The sequence below is a fragment of the Artibeus jamaicensis genome, unplaced genomic scaffold (assembly GCF_021234435.1).
Source record: "Artibeus jamaicensis isolate MK-2021 breed Jamaican fruit bat unplaced genomic scaffold, CSHL_Jam_final scaffold_537, whole genome shotgun sequence".
Lineage (NCBI taxonomy): Eukaryota > Metazoa > Chordata > Mammalia > Chiroptera > Phyllostomidae > Artibeus > Artibeus jamaicensis.
Window position 1 is genome coordinate 18,102,785 of NW_026522047.1, and position 23,569 is coordinate 18,126,353.

General features: G+C 41.6%; 2 protein-coding genes across 2 annotated transcripts in view; one reads left to right on the top strand and one right to left on the bottom strand.

Moving 5' to 3' along the window:
• The window catches only part of EDNRA (endothelin receptor type A), a 54,881-nt gene extending 35,539 nt beyond the window's left edge, over positions 1-19,342 (top strand). The window contains exons 4-8 of the mRNA XM_037162352.2: positions 6,957-7,155; positions 10,486-10,638; positions 14,540-14,673; positions 15,093-15,201; positions 16,863-19,342. Coding sequence (XP_037018247.2) covers positions 6,957-7,155; positions 10,486-10,638; positions 14,540-14,673; positions 15,093-15,201; positions 16,863-17,003 — 736 coding nt within the window. The 3' untranslated portion in view covers positions 17,004-19,342. The remainder of the gene's footprint in view (positions 1-6,956; positions 7,156-10,485; positions 10,639-14,539; positions 14,674-15,092; positions 15,202-16,862) is intronic.
• The window catches only part of TTC29 (tetratricopeptide repeat domain 29), a 592,695-nt gene that overhangs the window by 536,078 nt on the left and 33,048 nt on the right, over positions 1-23,569 (bottom strand). The window lies entirely within an intron of this gene.

Below are 23,569 nucleotides of genomic sequence, written 5' to 3' on the forward strand. Positions count from 1 at the left end.
CATCTGAGTGCTGTACAGTTTCTTCATGATTCTGTCGATTGCTCAGTGAGCGCAGATGCTGTGGGATGGAAGAGTCTGAAAAAGGTAAACAAGATGCTTTTGACTCGTACCGAAATCGGACTCTAGACTTGCCCACTCTGGACTTGTTCATGTCTATTCTAGACTTGCCTCAGTTTAACCATTTCACTAATTCCTCCTCAAACCTCTTCTTATTTGTAATTTACATCCATAGTCACTTAAGAAAAGGTAAAGTGGAAATTTCAGAAAAAGATGGGAAATTTAGTAACAAACTTTGATCCCTAATTCCTTTTTATCAATGAAATAATTTTTAATTATTTTATTTATTGATTTTAGAGAGAAAGAAGAAGGGGAAGAGAGAGAGATGGAGACAGACGTTGATTTTGTTGTTCAACTTATTTATTCATTGAATGTTTCTTGTCTGTGCTGTGCCTGGGTATTGAACCCACAAACTTGGCACATTGGAACAATGCTCTAACTGAGCTACCCAGCTAGGGTCAGTGAGATAATTCTTTAAATGCTAAGACTAGGCACTTCTAAAATGAATGAATTTTCCCAACAAAACATGAATAATCACCCATTACCAATGATCAAAATAGATGCTCTTACACGCTGTGAGAAGTTTCACGTGTTCCTCTGAGTTTGGTGGGAGGAAAGAAGGGGGCAGGAGTGGAGGAGGAGAATCAGTGCTGTTCTTTGTAGTTAATAGTCATGTTTAAAGTGGAAGATGACAGGGGTCAGACCAGTAAAAAGGTCTGCGTACAGATTCAACTTGTAGTTAAAAGTTGCCTAGGGAAGGAGATTGTAAAAAGATCAAACCTTTTAACAACTGCTCCAGAATGATGTATAATTACACACCCGGAAAAGTTGCAAAGATCCATTAATAAGGCAACTTAGACATGCCTCAAACTCAAAAGTCAAGGCCAGTTATTCGTTCCATCATTCCAAACAACTGCTCAGTGGTCTCTATGGTATTCTCAGAGGCTTATCCTAATTTAAGAAGCATGGGGGTGATTTTCTGAAAACCTTCATTTTTACATAGACACGGACATGGTTTCCCCTCATTCTCCTGGTGTTACCATTTTCCTTTGCTGTGTGCCAGTAGTGAAGACATGGAAGAAGTGGCCGAGCCAGGAGGGAGAGCCTAGGCTCAGGACAAAGCCAATGATGGCTGTAGAATCTCTTTCTGGGGTCTATTCCCCATTGCACACAGTTATTCATTTTCTTAATCTTAACTCTGATATCAAAATTAGAAAACTGGTTAATTTTGCTAGCTCATTTTTCTTTGATAACCAACTACCCTGAAACAGCGATTTAAAACATTGTAAGTGATTCTATTGTCTCACCAGCTGCATTTCAGCTGGCAGCCGAGTGTCTCCTGGGTCCGTGGCTCACATCTGGCCCCTCGGCACACACAGCTGGAAGGCTGAGCTCAGCGAGGCCCGTCTCCCTCTCCACGTAGTCTCGGGCCCTTCAACACAGTCTGTGCAACAGGCTCAGAGCTCCGAGGGGAGCCTGCTGCTCTGCTTAGAGGCCAGGCCTGAACCTGGCAAAGCATCATTCCAGCTCCACCCCAGCTGAAGGGCTCCGCTGAAGAAGTGTCAAAGTGTCTGTGGCCCTCTTTTAACCCACTGTACCGTGTTGCTCTTTACAATTCTCCTTGCTAGTGTTCTACCTCCAAAACTCTCTGCGGCAATTGGTTTGTCTACCACATGAGGCAGAAATCATGAACAAACATTACAAATAGTCGGGTTTGCTGTTAATCAGAGACGTGCAGAGGTTAAGACAGAAGTGCCACTCTGCCTTATAAAGTGGCAAAACTGAAGGAAGAACAATAAATTCCAACATACACAAGCATTGACAGGTGCTTGATGGAAAGGTTTTCTAATGTGTTTCCGTGACCCCACCCACTCATACAATTAATTCTGGAAAATCACTGAAAAAGAGAAAAAACATTTGTAGGTGTGTTATTCACAACCTTCAGAGACTACAAATGTGAACATAAGAGAAAGGTTTAAGTAAATTTTACCAGTATCTTGTTATATTGAGTAGCCATCAGATCAATACATGCCCAGCCTCTGTAGAAACATGAGTATTCTTATAATAAAATGTAAATAATGCTAAAAATAAAATTGTAACTGATACGATTTTTATATTCAAACTATGTTGATGAGAATAGAAATGGACAAAGAATAAGAATTAAAAGTTTTGTTGAAGTACTATCTTTTGAATTGGTTTTTATACTGTTTCAAAGTATTGATAAATTTAATAATAAACTTTTAAAAATTTATCGACTATCTCGGACCATACTGTAAAAATTCAAAAACATGTAATAAATATCTTCGGTCTTGAAAGAATGTAAAAATCTATTTATAGAAATAGAGGGTGAGGCCCTGGCTGGTGTGGCTCAGTGGATTGAGTGCTGACCTGCAAACCAAAGGGTTGCCAGTCAAATTCTGGTTCAATTCCCTCCTGGTCAGGGCACATGCCTGGGCTGCAGGCCAGGTCCCCAGGAGTCGGCGCATGAGAGGCAACCACACATTGTCATTTCTCTCCCTCTCTCTGTCCCTTCCTCCCCTTCTCTCTAAAAATAAATAAAATCTTTTAAAAAAAGAAAAGAAATATAGGGTGAGGCAAAAGTAGGGTTACAGTTATGAGTAAATGAAATACAGAGTTTCTTCTTGTATTATTGTTTATTAATTATTGAAACAACTCTAAAGCTATTTCTCCACCCTATATACAATTTAATAAATAAAACATAATTTATACTTTTATTTTGGCACATCACATGACAGGACACAAGGTGACATCATGAGGAAGACTCCCTGGGAACTCACAGGCCAGAGCCCCACGCCAGGCCCCCCAAATCCACCAGTGACCAGGCAAAGGACATGGCAACGCCAGTCCTCAGGCTCCAAACTGGAACACAAAGGAGAGAACCACCAGCCCAAAGGTTCCTCCTGGTGATTTAATTATTTCATTCTAAATTTATGAAAGTATTGGCCCCTTATCTATTGGCTAATTAAGAGATGGCCTGAAAAATTACAAAATGTTTAGAACGTAGTGTGTTATTGGCTTTAGCCAATGAAGACAAATGCACTGGTAAAGAAACAAAGACATTTAATTCCACAAATACTTGTTCAGCATCTATTTGTGTGACCAACACACAAAATGTCTACCCTATGGAGCTTACATTCTAAAGGGAGGGGTGGGCAGAGGCAATGAATAGATGGCGGAAGGGAGAAAGGGGAACGAAAGCTGACTTCAAAGTTTTGGTCTGAGGTGGTAAAGACTGGAGATAGGGCAGGCTTGGGGACAAGGAAGAAGACAAGGGACAGTTTGGGTGAGTTTCAATGCCCATTAGATGAATTACATTGCGCTGTGTGCTCCCCACCCCAAGTCAAGTCCCCTTCCACCATCATTTACCCCTCCCCGCACCCTCCCACCCCTCCTGCCAGCCCTCTCTCCCTCTGGTGAGCACCACACTGTTGTCTGTGCCTACGAGTATTATTTTGTTTGATTCTATTTTTGTTTCATCCCTTTACTTCTTCACCTAGCCCCCCAACCACCTTCCCCTCTAACAGTGGTCAGTCTGTTTTCTGTATCTATGAGTTTGTTTCTATTTTATTTGTCAGTTTATTTTTTGATTAGATTCCACATATAAATGAAATCATACAGTATTTGTCTTACTCTGAATGGCTTAGCAAAATACTCTCCAGGTCCATCTGTTCTGTCACAAAAAGTAAGATTTCCTTTCTTTTTCATGGCTACATAGTATTCCATTGTGCAAATGTACCACAGCTTTTTTATCCACTCATCTACTGATGGGCACTTTGGCTGATTCCAAATCTTGGCTATTATAGGTAATGTTGCCGTGAACATAGGGCATATATTTTTTAGAATTAGCGTTTCAGTTTCTTTGAATATCTTCCTACAACTAGAATCACTGGGTCATAAGGCAGTTCCATTTTCAATGTTTTATACATTTAAGTGCCCCTATGTCAGGTACAGAAATGTTTACTAGGGTTACATCCTCTGTTCGATTGCTCCCTTTGTCGCTATATAGTGCCCTCATTTATCTCTTGCTACAGCCTTTGTTTTAGTCTATTTTGTCATATAAAAGTATTGTTACCCTAGCTTTTTTTTTCATTCCCATTTGCATAAAATATCTTCTTCATCTCTTTACTTTTATTTTGTTTGTATCTTTTGTCCAGAGGTGGGGCTACTGAATTCCCGCAGGCCGATGTCACAAGTAAGATGGCATCTGGGGTGTGAGGGACTCAGCACAGGGGTTCTGGTGGCTGACCCTTCAGCTCACTCTCCAGAGCCACAAACCCAGTCTCTCTTCACAGAACTAGTCTGCCCCACCCTCCCTCTGCCAGAGCTCAGTATAACTGGCTGCAAACAAGATTTTTCCTCGCTGGCCCTTTAAGAAGGCATCTGTGTCTCTAGCAGACTCTTGTCTCTCCCTGATGGACAGAATCCGCACTGATTTTCACAACCAAATGTTAAGTGGGCACCTCTTCCCAGCTCTGGTGCTCTGGGCTAGGGATCCTGGCTTAGGGTTGATACCCCCTTGCTTCTCAGGGGAACCTCTGCAACTAAGATATCCCTCTGGAATCTCAGCCATCGCCCTGGTAGCAGAGCCAGCCCTTTTCAAGTCTCTGTCCTTCCTACCAGTCTCATTGTGGCTTCTTCTGTAAAAACTTGGTCATAAGACTTCTCTCAAGCTAGTCTTCAGTTTGCTGCTCAGTTGGCTACTAGGTTGACTGCTCTATATTCTAGTTATAATTTTAGTTTGGTCCTGGGAGGAGGTGAGTGTAATATCCACCTACTTGGTTGACATCTTGAATCCCGGTATTTCTTACTTTCCACACCTGTCCCCACCTCCATCATCATAATTGGTTCTCATTGCTTTTATGGTTATTTTCTCATTTCACAGAGGTTTTTATTGTTGTTCAATTGAAGTTGTCCCCATTTCCCCCCATTACTCTCCCCTGCCCTACCCACCCCCACCTCCCACATTCAATCCTCCTCCCCCGCTCCCATTTCATAGAGATTTTGTCAAGATCAGTGTGTGTGTGTTAATGGAGGAGCAACTATGAATAATCTCCTCAACAAGACACTAAAAATTGCTTCTACTTATTTCTAGGTATTCAACTTACATTGCATTATAGACATGTAATATCCTGGGAACTCATGGTACATTGTAAAATAAAACTGGTCTGTGAGCATATCCATCATAAGAACATGCTGATCACATTTTCTTACTGAAACTAACTTCTGTCTCCCATGCTGCCTAAGACACCTGGTTTTCTTACTCCCTTAAGAGTTAAAGTGTTTTATTTAAATCACCTTTCCTGTAACTGATCTAAGAGGAAGGAGAAGAAATAAATACAACTCACTGACAGCCTCAGGATACAGACATTCCTTCTCCATTCCTTCTAGCATTCACTGGACATCAGGCTGCCAGTCTAATAAGGCAACAAAGAAAAGTAAACAGAAATGGAAAGCAAAATAAATAGTATCCTTGATTCCACTGGAAATAGCCATAAACTTTAAAATGCAGTCTTGGCCATACTGTAAAAGGATTTCCTTGGTCTGTTTGCACAGCTGTATTTTACTCCATTCTGAACTAATCTGGACTTTTTTACAGATTGTATTATACACCAATCTTATCTACCTGAAAAAATCTTTTGCAAAATATTTCTTCAGCAAATTGTACTGTATATATGCTATATGGCATCATTATACATACCAAAACTATAGGTTCCGACCTATTGTGAAAACAAGGTAGTATAATTCGTAGAAGCTGTGTTTTCACAGAGGTACCTTGAAGGTGTCCTGAGACAGCACTGAATATAAGGTGGGACTCTTCTTGGTGGATACGGGGAGCTTGTTGGTTGCCCTGGCTTTCACACCTGTCTCCAGGTACCTTGGTCTGTTTTACAGTGTTTTTCTGGCACTATCTAATGAAGCTATAAAAAGAAAATGTTTCCTTTCCATTACAACAACAACAGAAATTTGAAGAATGAAGCCACTAAAATACCACAATACATCACAGGTCTCTTCTTACTACTAAGTCTGAAAGTAGTTAGCACCAGACCATCACATCCGATCAAAGACCATAGAATTTCTGACCCAAACTTTCTTTCAACTTAACATTTAAATGTGACTGTCACCACAAAAATATTAAAGTAAAAAAGGGTCAACACAATTTCTTAGTGCCAATTTGTTTTTTAATTGACATAATTGTCTGGTCACATTTATATTCTATACTTTATAAGAACCCATTTTTCTATTAGACTGTAAAACCTGAAGATTAGAAATCCAGGCATTTTTAATTCATTTTCATATGGTGTAGCATTATGGGACCATGATGGGAGAGATATAGTCATTCTTTGACGTTTACCAGAAGTGCTGTCTATTTACTAAAACGTCCACCTGGTACAAGCCCACTGTCATCATATTTTGAGGGCAGAAGAAGAGAGAAGATGATGGAGTATCTATGGCCACTATTCACGTAAGGGTATCCAGCTCCATAGATAAGTTTTCAAGTGTTCTGAGTATGTAAAGAAAACTAAGATATAACCAGAATAAGTACCAGCAGCTCTCATCACCTCTTCTATCATCCAATTTTACCCCCGACTTAAAACACACACACACCTATCTGATGCTGCCACATTCTACACTCTCCCAAGATTTTGCTAAATGCCAATGAAGAACTCAGACTCAGATCTGCCAGGCAAAGGATTTCCAAATGGGGAGAACTGTTAATAGCCCACCTGTTTTTCACACCAGAACTCACAGAAAGTCCCTAAAAAGCCAATGCTTGGTCACTGGCCAAGGAAAGGAGCTCTGTTGCGTTTATAATTTTGTAAAATTGAAGTGATTTAAAATTTCCTAACAGCCTGACTCCATCGCCCCATTTAATCCAGGTACAGAGCCGTTGCCTCCTGGAGCCGCGTCCAGGGGATCGGGATTCCCTTGGTCACTGCCATTGAGATCGTCTCCATCTGGATCCTCTCCTTCATCCTGGCCATCCCTGAAGCCATCGGCTTCGTCATGGTGCCCTTTGAATACAGGGGTGAGCAGCACAAAACCTGTATGCTCAACGCCACGTCGAAGTTCATGCAGGTACAAATAGTTTAAAGGGCACTAATTGGGGAGGGAGCGGGAGGAGGGCTTCCCTTTAACTTTACCATCACCAAGACTTGTTGATACCCCCACAGAGCCCGCTGTGGTTGGTCAGGTATTCTTCAGTTGCACAAAAAAAGACATTAACCCAGGGCTTAGCTTCTAGAGTAGAACAGTTATTTTGTTTTTACTCTTGCAGCATAACTGTAGACACAACTTTTGTTCTGTACCACACAGCTCAGAATTCTGAAATACATTTACTAAAAGAGAGGAATGTACATGTATAAATTGCTACTTATTTTTATAATAAGGAATAGAGCACGTGCTGATACTTATTTCATGTTACGTGGGGAAATACCTGTTGCTCATACACTTTTTAAAGACAGCTTTACTAACTCAAAGTAGGAAGTCATACTTACATGTACAAATATGTAAACTTGCAGAACTTTTTAAAAAAGTGTCCAGTTTAACAAATTCAATTGTTGTTGTTTAGTACACCTGGTCTCATTAATGTTTCTCTGAAAAGCGTAATCACATGAGTGAACTGGGAAACATTCTTAAAATGCACATTACCTCTGCAAAACCAGTCAAAGCGGGACTCAGGAGGAAAATTGGAAGGGTAACTATTTCTCTCAAGCCAGCATAACTTAGTGCTTTGATGTAAGTTCCATGCAGCTCAGATTCCACATTTAATCACTTACAGACATCTCAAAGTATGTTTTCCTAACTTGGAAAATTTACCAAATGAGTGGTTTTACAGTTGACCAGTTATCCTGCTTACATGTTCTTGTTTGAAAATTAAAAGTACTCATGAAAGCTGCCAAACTGGCAAGCTAAAAATTAAGGTCTGCTTATCTACTGACTTTTTTTTTCCTAAGTCAAGTCTCCACAGTGGAAAACAAAATCAGTAGGAGATTGTCAGAGTGTGGGCAGTGCAAATGAGCAACATAAAGATTTCTGGATAAAATGTTAGAGAGAAGAAGCTCAATACCCTGGCTGGTGTGGCTCAGTGGACTGAGCACCAGCCTGCAAACCAAAGGGTCACTAGTTGGATTCCCAGACACGGCACATGCCTGGGTTGTGGGCCAGGTCTCCAATAGGGGGAGCATGAGAGGTGACCACACATTGATGTTTCTCTCCCTCTCTTTCTCCTTCCCTTCTCCTCTCTCTAAAAATAAATAAATAAAATCTTAAATTAAAAAAAGCAGCAGCTCACCAATCAATAGAACTGGACAAAATGAAATGAGATCCTTTGTGACGACTGAGTCCCCTTTACAGAGTAGACAAGCAAGGGCTAGCTGCCCTTCAGACAGCAGGGGCCCAGACGGTGCAGTAAAAAATATGAGTTTGGTGATAACTGGTGATTGTTTTAATATTTAGGATTCTCTTTCTCTTCCTGTTCTTTTTTCTAACTTTATTTCTTCTCTTTGTTCCACGCTTTGCTCCTCAACTTTGCTCTAACAGACCAGAGGGAGGCCCCTCCATACCCTTGCTGATGACATGGATTCACAGGGAATCTGTGACCCCTTGCTCTACAGGCCTCTGGCAGCAGGGGAGGGGCAGGGGCTGGGGACTCCATCCAGGCCCCCCAGGGGTCAGCTTCCAGACCCTGTGGAGCTGCTTTTGAGCCACTCACACCAGTCAGCAATGCACCTGGAAGAAGGGGTCACAAATTGAGGAGGGTACTTAAAGCAGTGTTTATTGTGCACTTAAACAAAAAGACAGTCCCTCTGATGTTTTCTGTTTGTTTGTTTTTTAAGTCCAGTACAAAAATCTCTCAACAGTGTGATGTGGGTGTGGAAATATTTGTATAAGCAGATCTGAATAAACCAACTCCTTTGGGAATTTGTATTTACCCTGAGGATAAAATTCAGAGGTCTGTGAACTTGAATGAAAAAGAAATGACGTGTATTTTCACTAACTTCTAACTGAAAATTTATCATTTCCTTCTATTATGAATATAGGCAATGAATTATAATACAATAGTATTTAACGGTATCACAATTTTTTTCACTAATAGAAATAACACATTTTCACACCATATGACACTTGTACAATCTTGAAATATCATTTATGCTCATTATTGCTCCAACATTCTGACAGTTATTAGAACCACTATTAGATATGTCATTTAATTATTAATAAATAAATATATTTTATCAGAATTTTATATTAAATAATTTGATGCCATTTCTGTGTAACTGATTTCCATTATAATCTTACATCTTTTATTTTATGCATATAAAAGTATTATTCTCAGAAAGGATTATCATCTTCACCAGACTTCCAAAGAGGTCTATGGCATAAAAATAGTTCAGAACCTCTGCCCAGAACTTTTGTTCCTCAGGAACCATTTATAGGCTATTTTAATAAACATGCTATAAATGTAGCCCACTGGGCCTCTTTCTATATTCAGAAACTGTCTAGCTTTTCACAGAGCATCATGATTAGCTTTTACTGTGGGAACGGAGACATTACGGTAGGCTGCATTGTCCATAGTAAGTAAACACTCCAAAAAACAGAATAAAGAAAGAAGCATTTCCTTCCCAAGTTGATAATGAATTTAGTGGGAAGAAGTATATAGATACAATTTTCCAATTTCCATTTTTATAGGGTATTAACTTTTCTTCTTTAAAAAGAAATAAAAGTGGATAATCCTGGTATTTATAAATCCGACCCACAGGGAGATAATGCTAAACATGCTTTCAGATAAGGTACTCCGTTTTGATAGTTTCCAGGTGGTAAGGGTTAAAAAAGAGTGAGAAGAGGCATGATTATTAATGGCTCGAATTGGCTGTGAGGTCACATAGCAGGCATTCCAGGCAAAGGGTTAACTCTCAGTAACCAAAACTACACAGATAAGCCATTCATAACCTCCCTGTTTCCAAGCAAGATATTCACATTAAGTACACCTGGACCACAACAGTCAAAAGTAAACCGGGCACTAGCAAAACCTGGAGGCTCATTAATAAAGATAAATACATATTCCGTACATCTCAGAATCATGTTTTGTGGGTTTTTTATTGATTGGGGCTCTTTTTATTCTTTTTATTGATTGGGGCTCTTCCATTTGAATAATTAAAATCAACTTCTGTTTATAAAAAGTATCTTTGCCAGGGTAATTTTTTTAATGTGGTTTATTCATGTAGTATTTTATAAAGCCAGCGTAACTTCTAGAGTCTCCAATTTAACTGAATTTTGAGCACCACCCCCAAGCTCATTACCACAACCAGATAGGGAACCAGAAGATGCCAAAGTTCCCAGCTTGCACTGCGCAGCTAGTCTGCGTTGTAAAGCCCCTCCTCCTCTCTCCCTTTTCTTCATTTACAGTTCTACCAAGATGTGAAGGACTGGTGGCTCTTCGGCTTCTATTTCTGCATGCCCCTGGTGTGCACTGCGATCTTCTACACCCTCATGACTTGTGAGATGCTAAACAGGAGGAATGGCAGCCTGAGAATTGCCCTCAGTGAACATCTTAAACAGGTAAACATAATAAGATGAGTCTCTGGCCAAGATTATCTTGTCCTTGACAACCAAAGGCTGCATTTTGCAGATTTAGTCTAGTATCCCCAAAATAAAGATACTACCTTGTTTGTCTGTAGATCTTTATAGTTACAATATTAGGGATTTCTCTTGCAAAATAGGGAGCCTGCCTTCAGGCAGGCCCAAATAGGGAGGAACTATTCATTTATTCTGCCAAGAGTATATTGACCACATGCTTTGTATGTGTTGGCCTGGAACTGCATCGGGACAAAAAGAAGCATATGACTCGCTCCCCTAGCAAGCTTTGCGATTGTGTTGTGGAAATACAATGCAAACAGGAAAGCAACTGAAAAGTAGAATCACAGAGTGTGGTAAAAGTCACCCATCCTATAGAAAGCCAAGGAGGTCGTGAGACTAAGTCACAGAGAAACTGTTCATGGATGAGAGGGACTGACGTGGTCATGGAAGATAAAGGGGTTTGATGGAAAAAAGAGGACAGAGGGTATTTCAGGTGAGAAGACAGGAGTCTAATTATGTCATGGCGTGGGAACCACCCATTTGGGGAGTGAGAAAGGAGATGAACCTCATTAGAAAAACATCAACAACATCAAAGGTGAGGCTCTTGAAAGGAAATGGGACTGGGTGTATAAGAACAGGTCAAATATTGGAAGGACGTAAGTTCTAGAATACTACTGTTGGTCCCTCCAGGGCAGCACACAGAACAGAAAAAGCTGTGGGCTTTAGAGGGCAACACTTGGGTCTGATACTTTTGCTGGCTCTGTGACACTGGGAAAATTGCTAAACCTCTCTGAGTTTCTCATAAAATGTATATAATAAAACATCAAGGGGGTTGCCTAATGCATAGAAGGTGTCTAATAGAGTCCAACTCATAATAAGTATTCAGAAAATGTTGACAGGTAGAATTCAAAGAGTAAAGCTAGGACTGTAGATAACTTCTAAGTCTCAACAGAGGTCACCCAACCACAGCAAAAGTTAACGGGAGTTATTGATGGAACCTGTAAATGTGCCCTGTATGGTTATCATACCCAGACTCATTCTTCATCAGCAGGTCTCTTCAGCTACTGGTCTTATTTTTTTGAGCTTCAGGTCCTTATCTATAAATCGGGCATAATAGCATATAAATCAATGTATGATGGGAATCAAAGGAATTAATGTGAACATACATACTTTGTAAAAATCTAACACACCATACAGATGGTAACTATTACCATCTATTTAAATTAACAGGAAAATTATACTGAGAAACTTTAGTACAAGTTTGTTCAAGCATGAAAATTTCCAGACATAAAACATTAAGTAATTAAGACCTCTCACTTCTGCAGTGGAGGTAATTAATTAGAATAGGTTTATGGAAAAAATAGCGTGGTACATGTTGGTTTTTGTCTCAGCACCATGAGTGGGCCTATTTAAGCCATATGTGGCGCCTGCTCTGAGAATAATTCAGTAGCGTTTGAGAGCAAAATAACATGATGCCCCTTCACATTCACCTACCATTTCTCAAGGTTTTTGTTTGTTTGTTTGGTGGTAGATTGTTGTTTTGTTTGTGGTTTTGTGTGTGTGCGTGTGCATGCAGCATGAGCAAACACGAGCCATCCATATGGAAACTTCACCGTTAGCTTGGGCAGGCCTGTAAATTAGGTGGGGCGGAGCCTCAGGGAATCACCAGGGCGTGGCGAACCGTGGTAGGTTGGTGGAGTCTCAGATATGGCCCCCACCTGCTGGTTTTGTGGCTCTGTTGGGGGAGCGTTGAAAAAGAAACAATGGCCTCTCACAGTTTTGTAGAGCATTCCCACCCGTGACTCCTCCAAGCACGCTATGGGATAGTCACGGTAGACACTATCCCTGTGCAGGTGGTTAAGAGACTGACTCAGCCAAATGGAAATCAGAACCCCCAGCTCTGACCTCATGCAGTAGACACTCCCTGGGTCACACTCAAAGCTGTGGCCGGTGCTAAGAGCAGAAGACCGAGCCTAGTTGGCAGGCCTTCAGGTGGGACCGTGGGAGAGCTGGGTCAGGGCGGAAGGCCCTGCCACCCTCTGACTAGTATCCTGAGGGGCTCTTGGTCTCGCTTCTTGCATGGTTTCTCGAATTTGTCTTCATTATGCTGACAACAGCTTTATCATGTAGGGATTGTGTTTGGATGCTGGTAGCAGAAAACCCAAAATAACACTGAGTAGCCCAAGGAGGGGTTTCTCTTTCTCCCACAGCAAAAAGTTCATATGCCATTCATTCAGCAGTGATGGGGCTCATCAGCAGGGCCTGCCGTTTTGCTGACCTTCCATTCAGTATTAGAAGACAGCAGCTACGGCTCTGCCCCTATATCTGATTTCCAGGCAGAAAGAAGGGGAAGAACATAGATCACACAAGCGTGTGTGCACAGGAGTATCTCCCGCTTTTAAGCAGCTTTACAGAAACCTCACACAACAATTTCTGCTAAATCTAACTGGTCAGAACTGCATCAGGTAGCCATGCTGATGATTGGGCCAGTTCCCATACTGCTGTAACAAAATCAAGAATCTGATTGCTAGCAGGGAAAGTAGGAGAACTGGTTTTGGATACACAAATAGCAGGCTGTTGTGGCAAAGTACTAATATTACCTTTTAAAGGGGTTGTCCTCTTTGAGGATATGCTCAGGGGAGGCAACCTCTCTCCTGATACTCTCCTTTTTCATTTTTCTGGACACACTATCTTTCATGACCACCTAAAATGATCTCCCATTCCTGCACACTAGAATCCTTTATTCCTCTTAATCACTGCTTAATGATTCTCTGAAATCAGTGCTTGAGATGTGTTCTCTGAAGCATATTGAGGCTAGCCCAATAGCTCTACAAGATTAAAGAACTCCCAGTTCTTTGAGTTAGAGTAGCAATTTGTGATAACTGCTCCAATTTTTTTAAACGGCTCTATTAATCATGTGGGTTTGTTGCAGGCTTCCTATATTTAATGCTATATGCTTTGAGTTGAACCAGCATTACCCTTCCAAACCCTGTTTTCAATCAGTTTTATTTTGACATTAACTGATCCCAGTTACAAACAAGTTGCATTTTATGTTCCTAGTTAGGCTTCTAAATGCACGCACTATAATACTCAAGGATAACGCACACAAATGAGCAGTTGCTGATAATCCCTAACCTATGGTTTTTCTGATCCTGTGCAGACATGGAAGTATGTAAACCTTCAGCTGAAGTCAGTCCAGGGACAGCTCTTCTAATCATCATTGCTGATAGTCCTTCACCCTTATGCCTCTGTTCGAAAACAATACATCTTTGGGAAATAGATGTCATTAGTAAAATATTTTAAAGCCAAAAATATCCCAATGCTAGCTTTCTTCAAGATCAAAAAGATGGAGAAAACATATTGCTGGTGCTTTTTATTTTCTGTTTCCTATGCCTATGCTATTTTCCAGACATTTTTGCAGCTTTGTCCATTCTTTGTCATGGTGGGTTCAGTCATGTTGACTGCCATGCTGTCATTGATACTAGTTAGTTACCTGATATTGAAGCTTTTAGCTAATGGCTAATGCTTTCCTTCATACTCGTACATTCTATTCACCACACACACACACACACCCAGCTATGATGTTAGCTCCGCTCCAGCCAGTCCCCACGTCTCCCTGTCCCAGAACCTCTGCCCACATCCTAAAAGCCACCTGAAGCCACCATCCTTCCTGGCAGCTGCACAAAAGAATCAGGAGCAAACCCTTGGCCCTGAAGCTGGACTCCAAGTCTCAGAGAGGAGGAGGAGGCACTGTGACACAGGCCGTCCTGGTTCCTCTTTAGCTCTTCTTTCCCTGCTCTCTACTGCTTCCTGTTGTGTTGGTCTTTTACCTAGTAGAAAACACTGGACTTACTGTACTTTTTTTCCTCTCACTTTCCTTTAGCGTCGAGAAGTGGCAAAAACAGTTTTCTGCTTGGTTGTAATTTTTGCGCTTTGCTGGTTCCCTCTTCATTTAAGCCGTATTTTGAAGAAAACCGTGTATAATGCGATGGACAAGAACCGATGTGAATTACTTAGGTACGATCCTATGTACTCATTAGGAAATTGAAGTTCCTCTGATTTTCACAGTTACAATACTTTTACAAAACCATCTGGCCTATATTCTCATTAGCCCTGAAAATTGGAACTACCAAGTGGGTTATTTTTCTATTTAGGTGACATGGCCCATAACTGATCCCAAAATTTGTGCACACGATGTCTGTAATCTTGGTGCTCCCTTTGTGAGGCTGTGCACAACCATTGGAACCACGTGGCCAGTAAATGTTCTGTAGGCCTGAAACTGCCATTTAAACAGCAACTTTACAGAAGTTCTGACTGCTACCTCTAAGAAATGTCTTCTGGGCAAGAAAAAAATGCTTATTCTAGGAATAAATGCTAGTTTTCACTTTTAAAAACACTATGTTCTAATTACTCTACTCTGTTCTCTTTCAATCTAGTTTCTTGCTGCTCATGGATTACATCGGTATTAACTTGGCAACTATGAATTCATGTATAAACCCAATAGCTCTATATTTTGTGAGCAAGAAATTTAAAAATTGCTTTCAGGTAAGGCTGTTTTGCAAGTATTTTTAAGGACAACTAAATAATTATATTAAGCTGCCAATAGCCAAGGCTAATTCCCGTTGTAAATATTACTTTTGTCAGCTATACAGGGGTCTGGCACAAATAATGCCCCCTTTTTATTACAAAATCTTTTATTACAAAGTCATAAGCATGTCATTCTGTAACATGACAGTATCACACTCAAGCTCACCATATGATATTTTAAGTGAAACATTCAAATTAAAACTATAAATTTTTACACCCACATCATGACCCTACCAACCACACTCAAGCAGGCATCACTTCTGCCAGACCCTGTACTTTCAGGAGGGAAATGAAAATCACTGTTTTGTTAACCAGAAAGATGGTTAAATTGCCAGCATAAAAGAAAGTAATATCTATTCAGGGAAAAACACGTTCAGAGGTTAAAATAAAAAATAACTAACTTAATAACATGCCAACTCAGTATGCTCCTTTAAAAAGAAATGCTTAAATGTGAGCTCCAGGCCACACAGAATACATAAAAACCTATTCCCTCCCTATCTTGTTATAGATTTTAACAGTAGTCCCAGAATTTCAATAAAATACAAGTTACGTTTATTGTTAAGAAACTGCTTGCTAAATGCTACTTAATAGTATATTTCATAATAGGTTCTTCAAGGAAACTAAATGCTCATTACTCTGGAAATCTGAACTAATGTGATTGAATTTGAAATGTTTCCTTCTGTTCTTCAAATCTCCTTGTAGCTAAGCCAACCCACCTCCTCCAGAAGTCCATGAACTTCTGATTGATGGGTCATTTTTCCAGTTTCTGGAATGATTTTAGCATAGAGTTAATCCCAACTGGATCCTGTTATCTCTAGCCAGGATGTTAGTTCATGATACATATTAGGAAGGGCAGCACAGAGGTCAAGGGTGCAGGCTCTGGAAGCAAACAATCTTGATTTACATCACAGCTCAGTGCTTACTGACAAACCCAGGTCCGGGCAGTCCTGCTTCCTTAGTTTGCTGGTGTGTAAAATCAGACAATCACAGTATCTACCTCATAAGTAGGATTCAATGGGTTAATATATGTTAAGTGCTTAAAACAATAATAAGTGCTCAATACAGACTTAACATTATCTGGGGATAGAGTGTTCAGGAGAAAGACAGTGACTGCCCCCATTGAATTTACAGTCTAAAAGGAGAACAGACATATATTAACCCAGAATCTTACACATAGATGAAACTTGGTAGTTTTATACAAGCTGGTGGGAAAACAGCACCCACCGCCCCGGGCTGGGAATACAGGATGAGGTACCGATGCAGACAGACACCGCACCGCGGTGCGGTGAGGAATGCCAGGCCTTGCCTAGCCCCCCACTCGTGCCCACCCCAAAGCCATAGAACATTCTTCCTCTGACCAAAACTGCTCCCCTTCTTCTTTGACTTGGTGAACAGAGTTAAACAAGAAGCCAGGGACCTATTTCTCTGCAGTAAAATGGACAGTTCAGCTTCCACCATGGGATTACAGACTCCACACACAGGGTGACTGTTAAGGCTCACATTCTGTCCTCGAATGCTTGTGGACATTTACCCCCTGTTGGTGGGGGCCCAGGGCATCTGCATTCCACTGGAAACAGGCTGGTAGACTCACGTCTATTTGCATCCGTTCCTTCTCGCAGTCTTGCCTCTGCTGCTGCTGTTACCAGTCCAAAAGCCTGATGACCTCGGTCCCCATGAATGGAACTAGCATCCAGTGGAAGAACCATGAACAGAACAACCACAACACAGAGAGGAGCAGCCACAAGGACAGCATCAACTAAACATCTTCAGAAACATTAATCAATATTCCTTCGAATCCTATTGGAGAAAAAAAGTCACACAGCAACGATGTCTCCTGAAGTCTCTTCTCACATGGCTCAGTCCCACTCCTGGAAAATGCTTTCCAAAGCATCAGAGAGTGGATTGGTTTATACCCACAAATTCAATGAATCTGACTTCTTTAATTTATCTAACTTACATATTCTGCATGTTATGTTCAGCACTAAAAATGGTGAGAGTTGGCAGGGGAAAGGGAGACTGTTAAATGAAACCAGAAAGATATTTACTACTTTTGCATGAAAATAGTTTTCAAGTGCATAACTAGCTTCCATGGCCGTTCTGTTCAACATTCGGTGGGAATGGGTCGCCATGAAAGTTTGGAGATTATGAAATAGAGATATTTTTTAGGTGTTTTGTTTTGTTGCCAAACACAGTATGGGCTTAAGTCACCTTTATTTGAGATGTTATTCTATGCCAGTATTTTTAAACTCATAGTAGCTTAAAAATAATTATTTGAGCCTATTAAACATATTTTGCAAAAAAAAAGCAAGTAAAACAGTATTTAGGTGAACAATTAGGTTAATATTCCTCACGTCACTGTTTTTTTCCAACATAAATTCTCAAGCTGCGACCATTGCGGGCACTAAAGCGCAAACTGGTCACCACGCATGGTGGTTCAATCGCCACTCTTCGAAGCATTTTCAAGAACTTACTTTTTTAGTGGTTTTTCAGTACAGGAGATCCTGAACATAGTCTTATGTTAAGTTTTTAAAGTAATGCTTGAGTCAAATAGTTCTATTTTTCATAAACCAAATCATTTTTATGTCCTTTTGGTAAAATCAGTAACATACCCAAATTTAAATGTGCATGTTATTGAACTATTCCCAAGACTTTCAGTGCAATGCAGGGGAGTCTGAAGTACACTTAGGAGAAAAGGACTGAGTATTTTTAGAAGATTGGGAAATTTCATTGAGGTTTTTTTGTAATAGTAACATGTATATATATGTATATACTTAGCTATCTATGTACATTTATACACATGTGTACATACATACATATATACATATAGCATACATATCACTGCATATTCTTGTGATTTGTCTTAAATGTTAACTGGCAGTAAGACTTTTTTGGCCATTCCACTGTCCATATAGGAAACGTAATTTCCAAGTGACTGAGTTGATCACGTCGCTGAAATGTAATTACCCCAAAGGCCATCACAAACGGTGGCTCTTCACTTCTCTGGGTTCCCAGCGTGAACAGCAACACCTCCCCCACTCCCACCCCTCACACGGTCACCATTTCAAAGGGCCCACAGTGACTTTTGCTGGGCATTCCCCGAGATGTTTACAGACTGTGAGTATAGCAGAAAATCTTTTACTGTGTGTACATAAATATATATATACAACTATACATTTCTTTTAGCCAGGTATTCTGTTATTATCTCTATGGAGTGTATTCGTGTGTGTGATATCTGCACGTGTGCACTTATGGGGCGTGTGGACTTACGTAATCTAACGACAGTGCCCCACACTGGTGCCACGGCGCACACTTTGAGTGGCGTCCAGGTGGTCATTCATCATGCCGATTGGCCTTGGTCAGTTTTAATCTATATGCTCATAAATCTTGTGACTACGTCACCATTACAAATGGAATACGGGAGGCAGCATGGGAGGGGACGAGCCATTGGTTAACAATAAGGTTTTGTTGGTCGGTCGGTTTGGTAAGACAGTATTTGGGGTTGTATAAGTTCCTGTGCTAGAGTAACAGTCACTAAACTTGGAACAATTGTATTGTCCTAACCCCCAATCCAGCTTGGTGATGAGGTCGTCAAGTGGTCAGCTGTTCAGATCAGACTTCACCAAAGACATTACTGACGATGAACTAGCTAAGAATTTGTTGGGCAACATTTTCGCACAGTCACATACAAAATGTCACCATTGGCTCCCAGCCGGTCCAGTTGCAGGGCTCGTTATGTGTAAGCAGTCAAGTCCATCGCTCCCCTGGCCCATCACATGCAATGCTACCTGCCCATAATGTAACCTGTAAGTTCACGCTGTTTTGTTAAGACGATTGTCTCTTTATTTAAGATGCTTTGTCTCTTGCATATGAAGAATGCATTTGATAAATACAGAAAGTCACAGATTTCTGAATAACCACACAGGCTTCAATGTACATTGTGTCTATGGACTGATAAGTAATCATGGTTTACTAGTAGGAATATTTCTGATTTCTACTTTTATCACATATTTCCAAGTAAATGTGTAAAAATGAGCCAAAAGCCAAGGCCCTGGATTGGCAGTGGCCTAAAAGTATAAAATAAAGTTTACAGAAAACTTGCAAGTGCTTCTTCATTTTTATATGAAGAAGAAGAAAATGCTTGTTACACAAAGCCTATTGTAAACCTCTCCCTAGTAATAGCCGGGCAAGGAATTTTACTTTCAAACAGATACTTCTTTACTGTGCTGTATTCTCTACCTACATGTTGTGCTGAATACATAACTCTCTCATTCATTTCCTCATTCACCTTTCCAGTAAATTTTACTGATCATCTACTATGCCCCAGGAATTCTTCTAGGTCCTGGAGATACAGTAGTGAACAAAGCACACAAAGTTTCTGTTCAGACAGAGCTTGAATTCTAGAGGAAGGAAGGAGCTGAACAATAAACAACTACAGCCCATAAACAGTACGTCAGGTGGATATGAGGAATAAACTCATATGTATCCAACTACTTACTGAACATCTCCAACTGGATGACCAACAGATCTAAAACTAAGCCCCTGGTATCCCTCTAACTGTGCCACCATAATATCCCTCTGCTCATGTATCAGTCAGGTTCTCCAGAGATACAGAGCCACTATGTGTGAGAGAAGATTTACTGTGGGAATTGGCTCATGTGACTGAGGAGGCTGAAATATGCTATCCTCTGCTATCTGTAAGCTCGAGAACAAGGGAAGCCGAGTCCAATTCAGTTCAAGTCCAAAGGCCTGATAACTAAGGAAGGCTTCCTTCCAAAGGAAGCCAACGGTGTAACTCCCAGTTGAGGCCAAAAGCCTGAGAACAGCAGAGCAGCCCTCCCATGTGAGTCCCAGAGCCCAAAGGCTGAGAACCGGGGGTGCCAATGTGCAAGGAGGAAATGGACGTCCCAGCCCGAGGTGAGACAGAGAATTCATCCATCCTCTGCTTTTTCTTTTTCCTCGTCTGGCTGTCTACAGACGGCTAATCCCTGGTGGCAGCTATGAGCTCTCGCTTAACTGTTAAGGAGTAGTCACATTCGTGCAGTCCTAAAATCACACTGGGCCCTTTGAAGGCAACTGTGAGGCTGATGCGACCCCCGATGAAAATGAGTTTGACACCCCTGCTCCATAGGATGAACTTGTTAAGTCAGTGAATGCATATTATTCCCCATCCAGAAATAAACCTATCCAGTATTTTTTAAATTAAGCGAATGGAACAAAATATAGATTAAGTCCAGGAAATAGCCAAGACAAAGGGGACTCTTTCCCTGGTCTGTTAGCTCTACCGGTGTTTTAGCAGCATTGCCCACCGGTCGACGACAAAGTATGAAGCACTGTGTACGTGTGGAGAGAGCAAAGTACACTGCCAGTCCTTACCGCCTGCCCAGCCCTGAAATTCTGAGTCTACGGTTCCTAGCATTGTATTTATTGGTTTTTCTCCAGGTTTCAAGCAAGCAAAGTTAAATCAGGGCACAAGTCTACTATAGGCTGTTGATTATTTCTGAACTTCCAGTGAGATCTTGACATTTTTTTAGTGTTTTTTTAATTACTCCTACATTTGTAGAAAAGTTTCTGTCACACTTTCCTCTGAGAAGTAACAAAGACAAAACCAATGTTTATATTTGGTCAGTGCCAATACTCTCGCTTTTTTGCTGTTGTTTCTAAAAGTGAAAGCAGACAGGGCACTGTTCTTAGATTCGGGGAATAAGAAAGACCTGAAAATAACATTGTAGCTGCAAAGCAAGGCTTGTTGCCCCAAGAAGCTGGCTAGCAGAGTTCCCTTTCGGTGTGAGGAAGCCAGAAGTCCTACTATCTCTTGGTTTCCCAAGCTTTTGGCATCAATGTTATCAGTGGGTTCTGAGTCTCCTCCTGGAAGGTAATAAATTAGGAACAGCAGTGCCAAACCTAGATACAATCAAAAGAGTCACAGAATCGTCCTGCAGGAATTTAGAGAATTCCACAAATTTTTCCTTTGTGGGCCTGAACCACAGTCCTCTTACCTAGTAGTATATCTCTGTGGAATGGACCACATTTTGTTTGACTCCGTTCTCTGACGGCAGATGCGGGTGCACACTGGGGGCTGCGACAGACCTGCCCAGACAGGAGGAAGCCGTGGGCCCGGCTGAGACTGTAGTGTTGGGTGACCAACCAAATCACAGGCCCCGCCCGGGCCCCTGCAAGGCACAGCCCTGACTCACTGCATGTACCCCATGTTTTTACGGAAACAAGTCTTTTCTCCATGAACTACAGCTCTCTGTTTTTCTCAAACTGTAGTAACTGAAATTAAATGCAGTTAAATTCTTGTGATTTTTCAAAATCCTAAAATGAGAAAATCGACTAAGTGTGCCCACATAAAGGGACCATGTGTGCCCTTTTAGGCTTTGCAGGCATACGCTAGTGCATAACGGAAAACCGACCTCACTCCCTCTGCCCAGTCCTTCCTCTGAGTTATGAAGCCTGATGGGGTGAGTAGGCCTGGGTCACTGCTCCTCACTCTCAGTCATGACCCTGTGGGAAGGGAGGGAATTCAGCTGACCGGCTTAGACCAAGCAGGGCCAAGTCCTGGAGCTGAAGTCGGGGAGTGGGGGAATGGGGCAGGGGTGGGAAGGGCTTGACTCCCAAAGGAAAAGCCGTGTGGCCCTAGAAAGGGGAAGGAGGAACCGCCACACCATTTCCTTTCTTCACCATTACGGACATCACCATATTTCCCACTACCATCATTTCTGCTGCCCTTTCAGCTCAGCTAATTCCTCAATTTTTAATATTTTCTGTAAAAATCATTTATCTTCAAATTTAAAAATAATACATAAACTAGATCTATAAAATATGTAAAGCCCTTGCCAACTAGAACAATAATTAATGAATGATCTAAGTATGCTAGGGAGAAAAAAATCCCTACATATAGGACTCTATCTACATCTACACTGGACATTTAATTTATCCAGTTCTTTGCTGCCACAAATAAGGCTACACCTCACATCTTTGTACAAGCCCCCATGGGGACCTGTGTGATTTCTCTGGGATGATTAAAAACAAGTAGGATCACTCCAGGACCACAGGGTTTTTGCATAGCTAACATCCCTAAGTACTTCCCAGATTGTCTCTAGAATGGCCCCGATCAGTCCTTGGCTGATCGGTCATGAAAGATCCCAGGGCTCTGAGTGTCTCACAAAACATTCCAGTTTGTACTGGCACTGACACACTGGAGGAGCCTACACTTGCAGGCATATGTAACAGACACTTTTGGAGACCTAACCAGTGCCTCTTGGATCCCTTGTACTGGCTTGCTCACCCATCCCCAGCTTTGGTGTTTTTGCTACTAATTGTATCTGCAACCCTGAGCGGCCTGCCCTTGGACATGGAGCCCCTGAGTTGGAAAGGAGAAGTACCTGGGAATGTTATGTCCATCCCACCCCCACCATGACCTGTGGCCAGTGACTTACAAGTGTGGGAGCCCAAAAGCCCAGCTCTTGCACCTCAGATAGGGTAAGCACCAAGCACCCCAGCAGATGAGGCTGAGTCTGGAACGTCACCTGAAATCTCACCTTTCTCAGCTTCTTCCCTACCCCCAGCCTGCTTCTTCTAGTTCCTTTCTGGTTTTTTCTGGGGGCTGCACCTTAAACAAACCACCGACACCCAAATCCCTGGTGAAGGTCCACTTCTGGAAGAAGCTAACTGAAGATAGCACACATTTCCATTTCACTGCCAAACATAAATGACAAGCTCCGGGCACTGAAGACGTTAGATGCCTTCAAGATACTAAATGTGGGCTCATATCTGAAACCGCTCTTTTGGTTTCTCCACCTGGGACATCTCAGTATGTGTGAGACCTCTCTCCTAACTGGCATCCAAACTTTCTCACCCCCACCTTCAGTCCCAGCCTCTGGGACACAGCGTGCCTTTTCTGTCGAGTACGCATGCAGACCACTCCAGAAATTCCATTTAAGGCTCCTTAGGGCGGGACTTTCAACCTTCTTTGTGAGTCCAAATGCTCCTCATTATCAGAAATCAGCTGTCAATAGGAGAACACGCCCCTTCCCAATGAAGGTAGGTCATTTATGAAGCTGGATATCAGCGAGAGGTAACAAAATTAGTCAGCCGGGGTGGGGGAGTGCAGGAGGAAAACACAGGACCCTCTTAAAGGGTTTGATGGAGAACTGGGATGGCAGCCTGAGGAAGCAACGGGGACAGAAAACACGTTATTTTCAAGAGAAAACAACCCGAGTGTTTTTATGACAGAAGAATTGGGGCCAGTGAAAGGAAGTGATCATGTATGGATGAGGAAAAGAAGGTACTTGAAGCATCGAGGTCCCAGGGGAGAGGAGAGGAG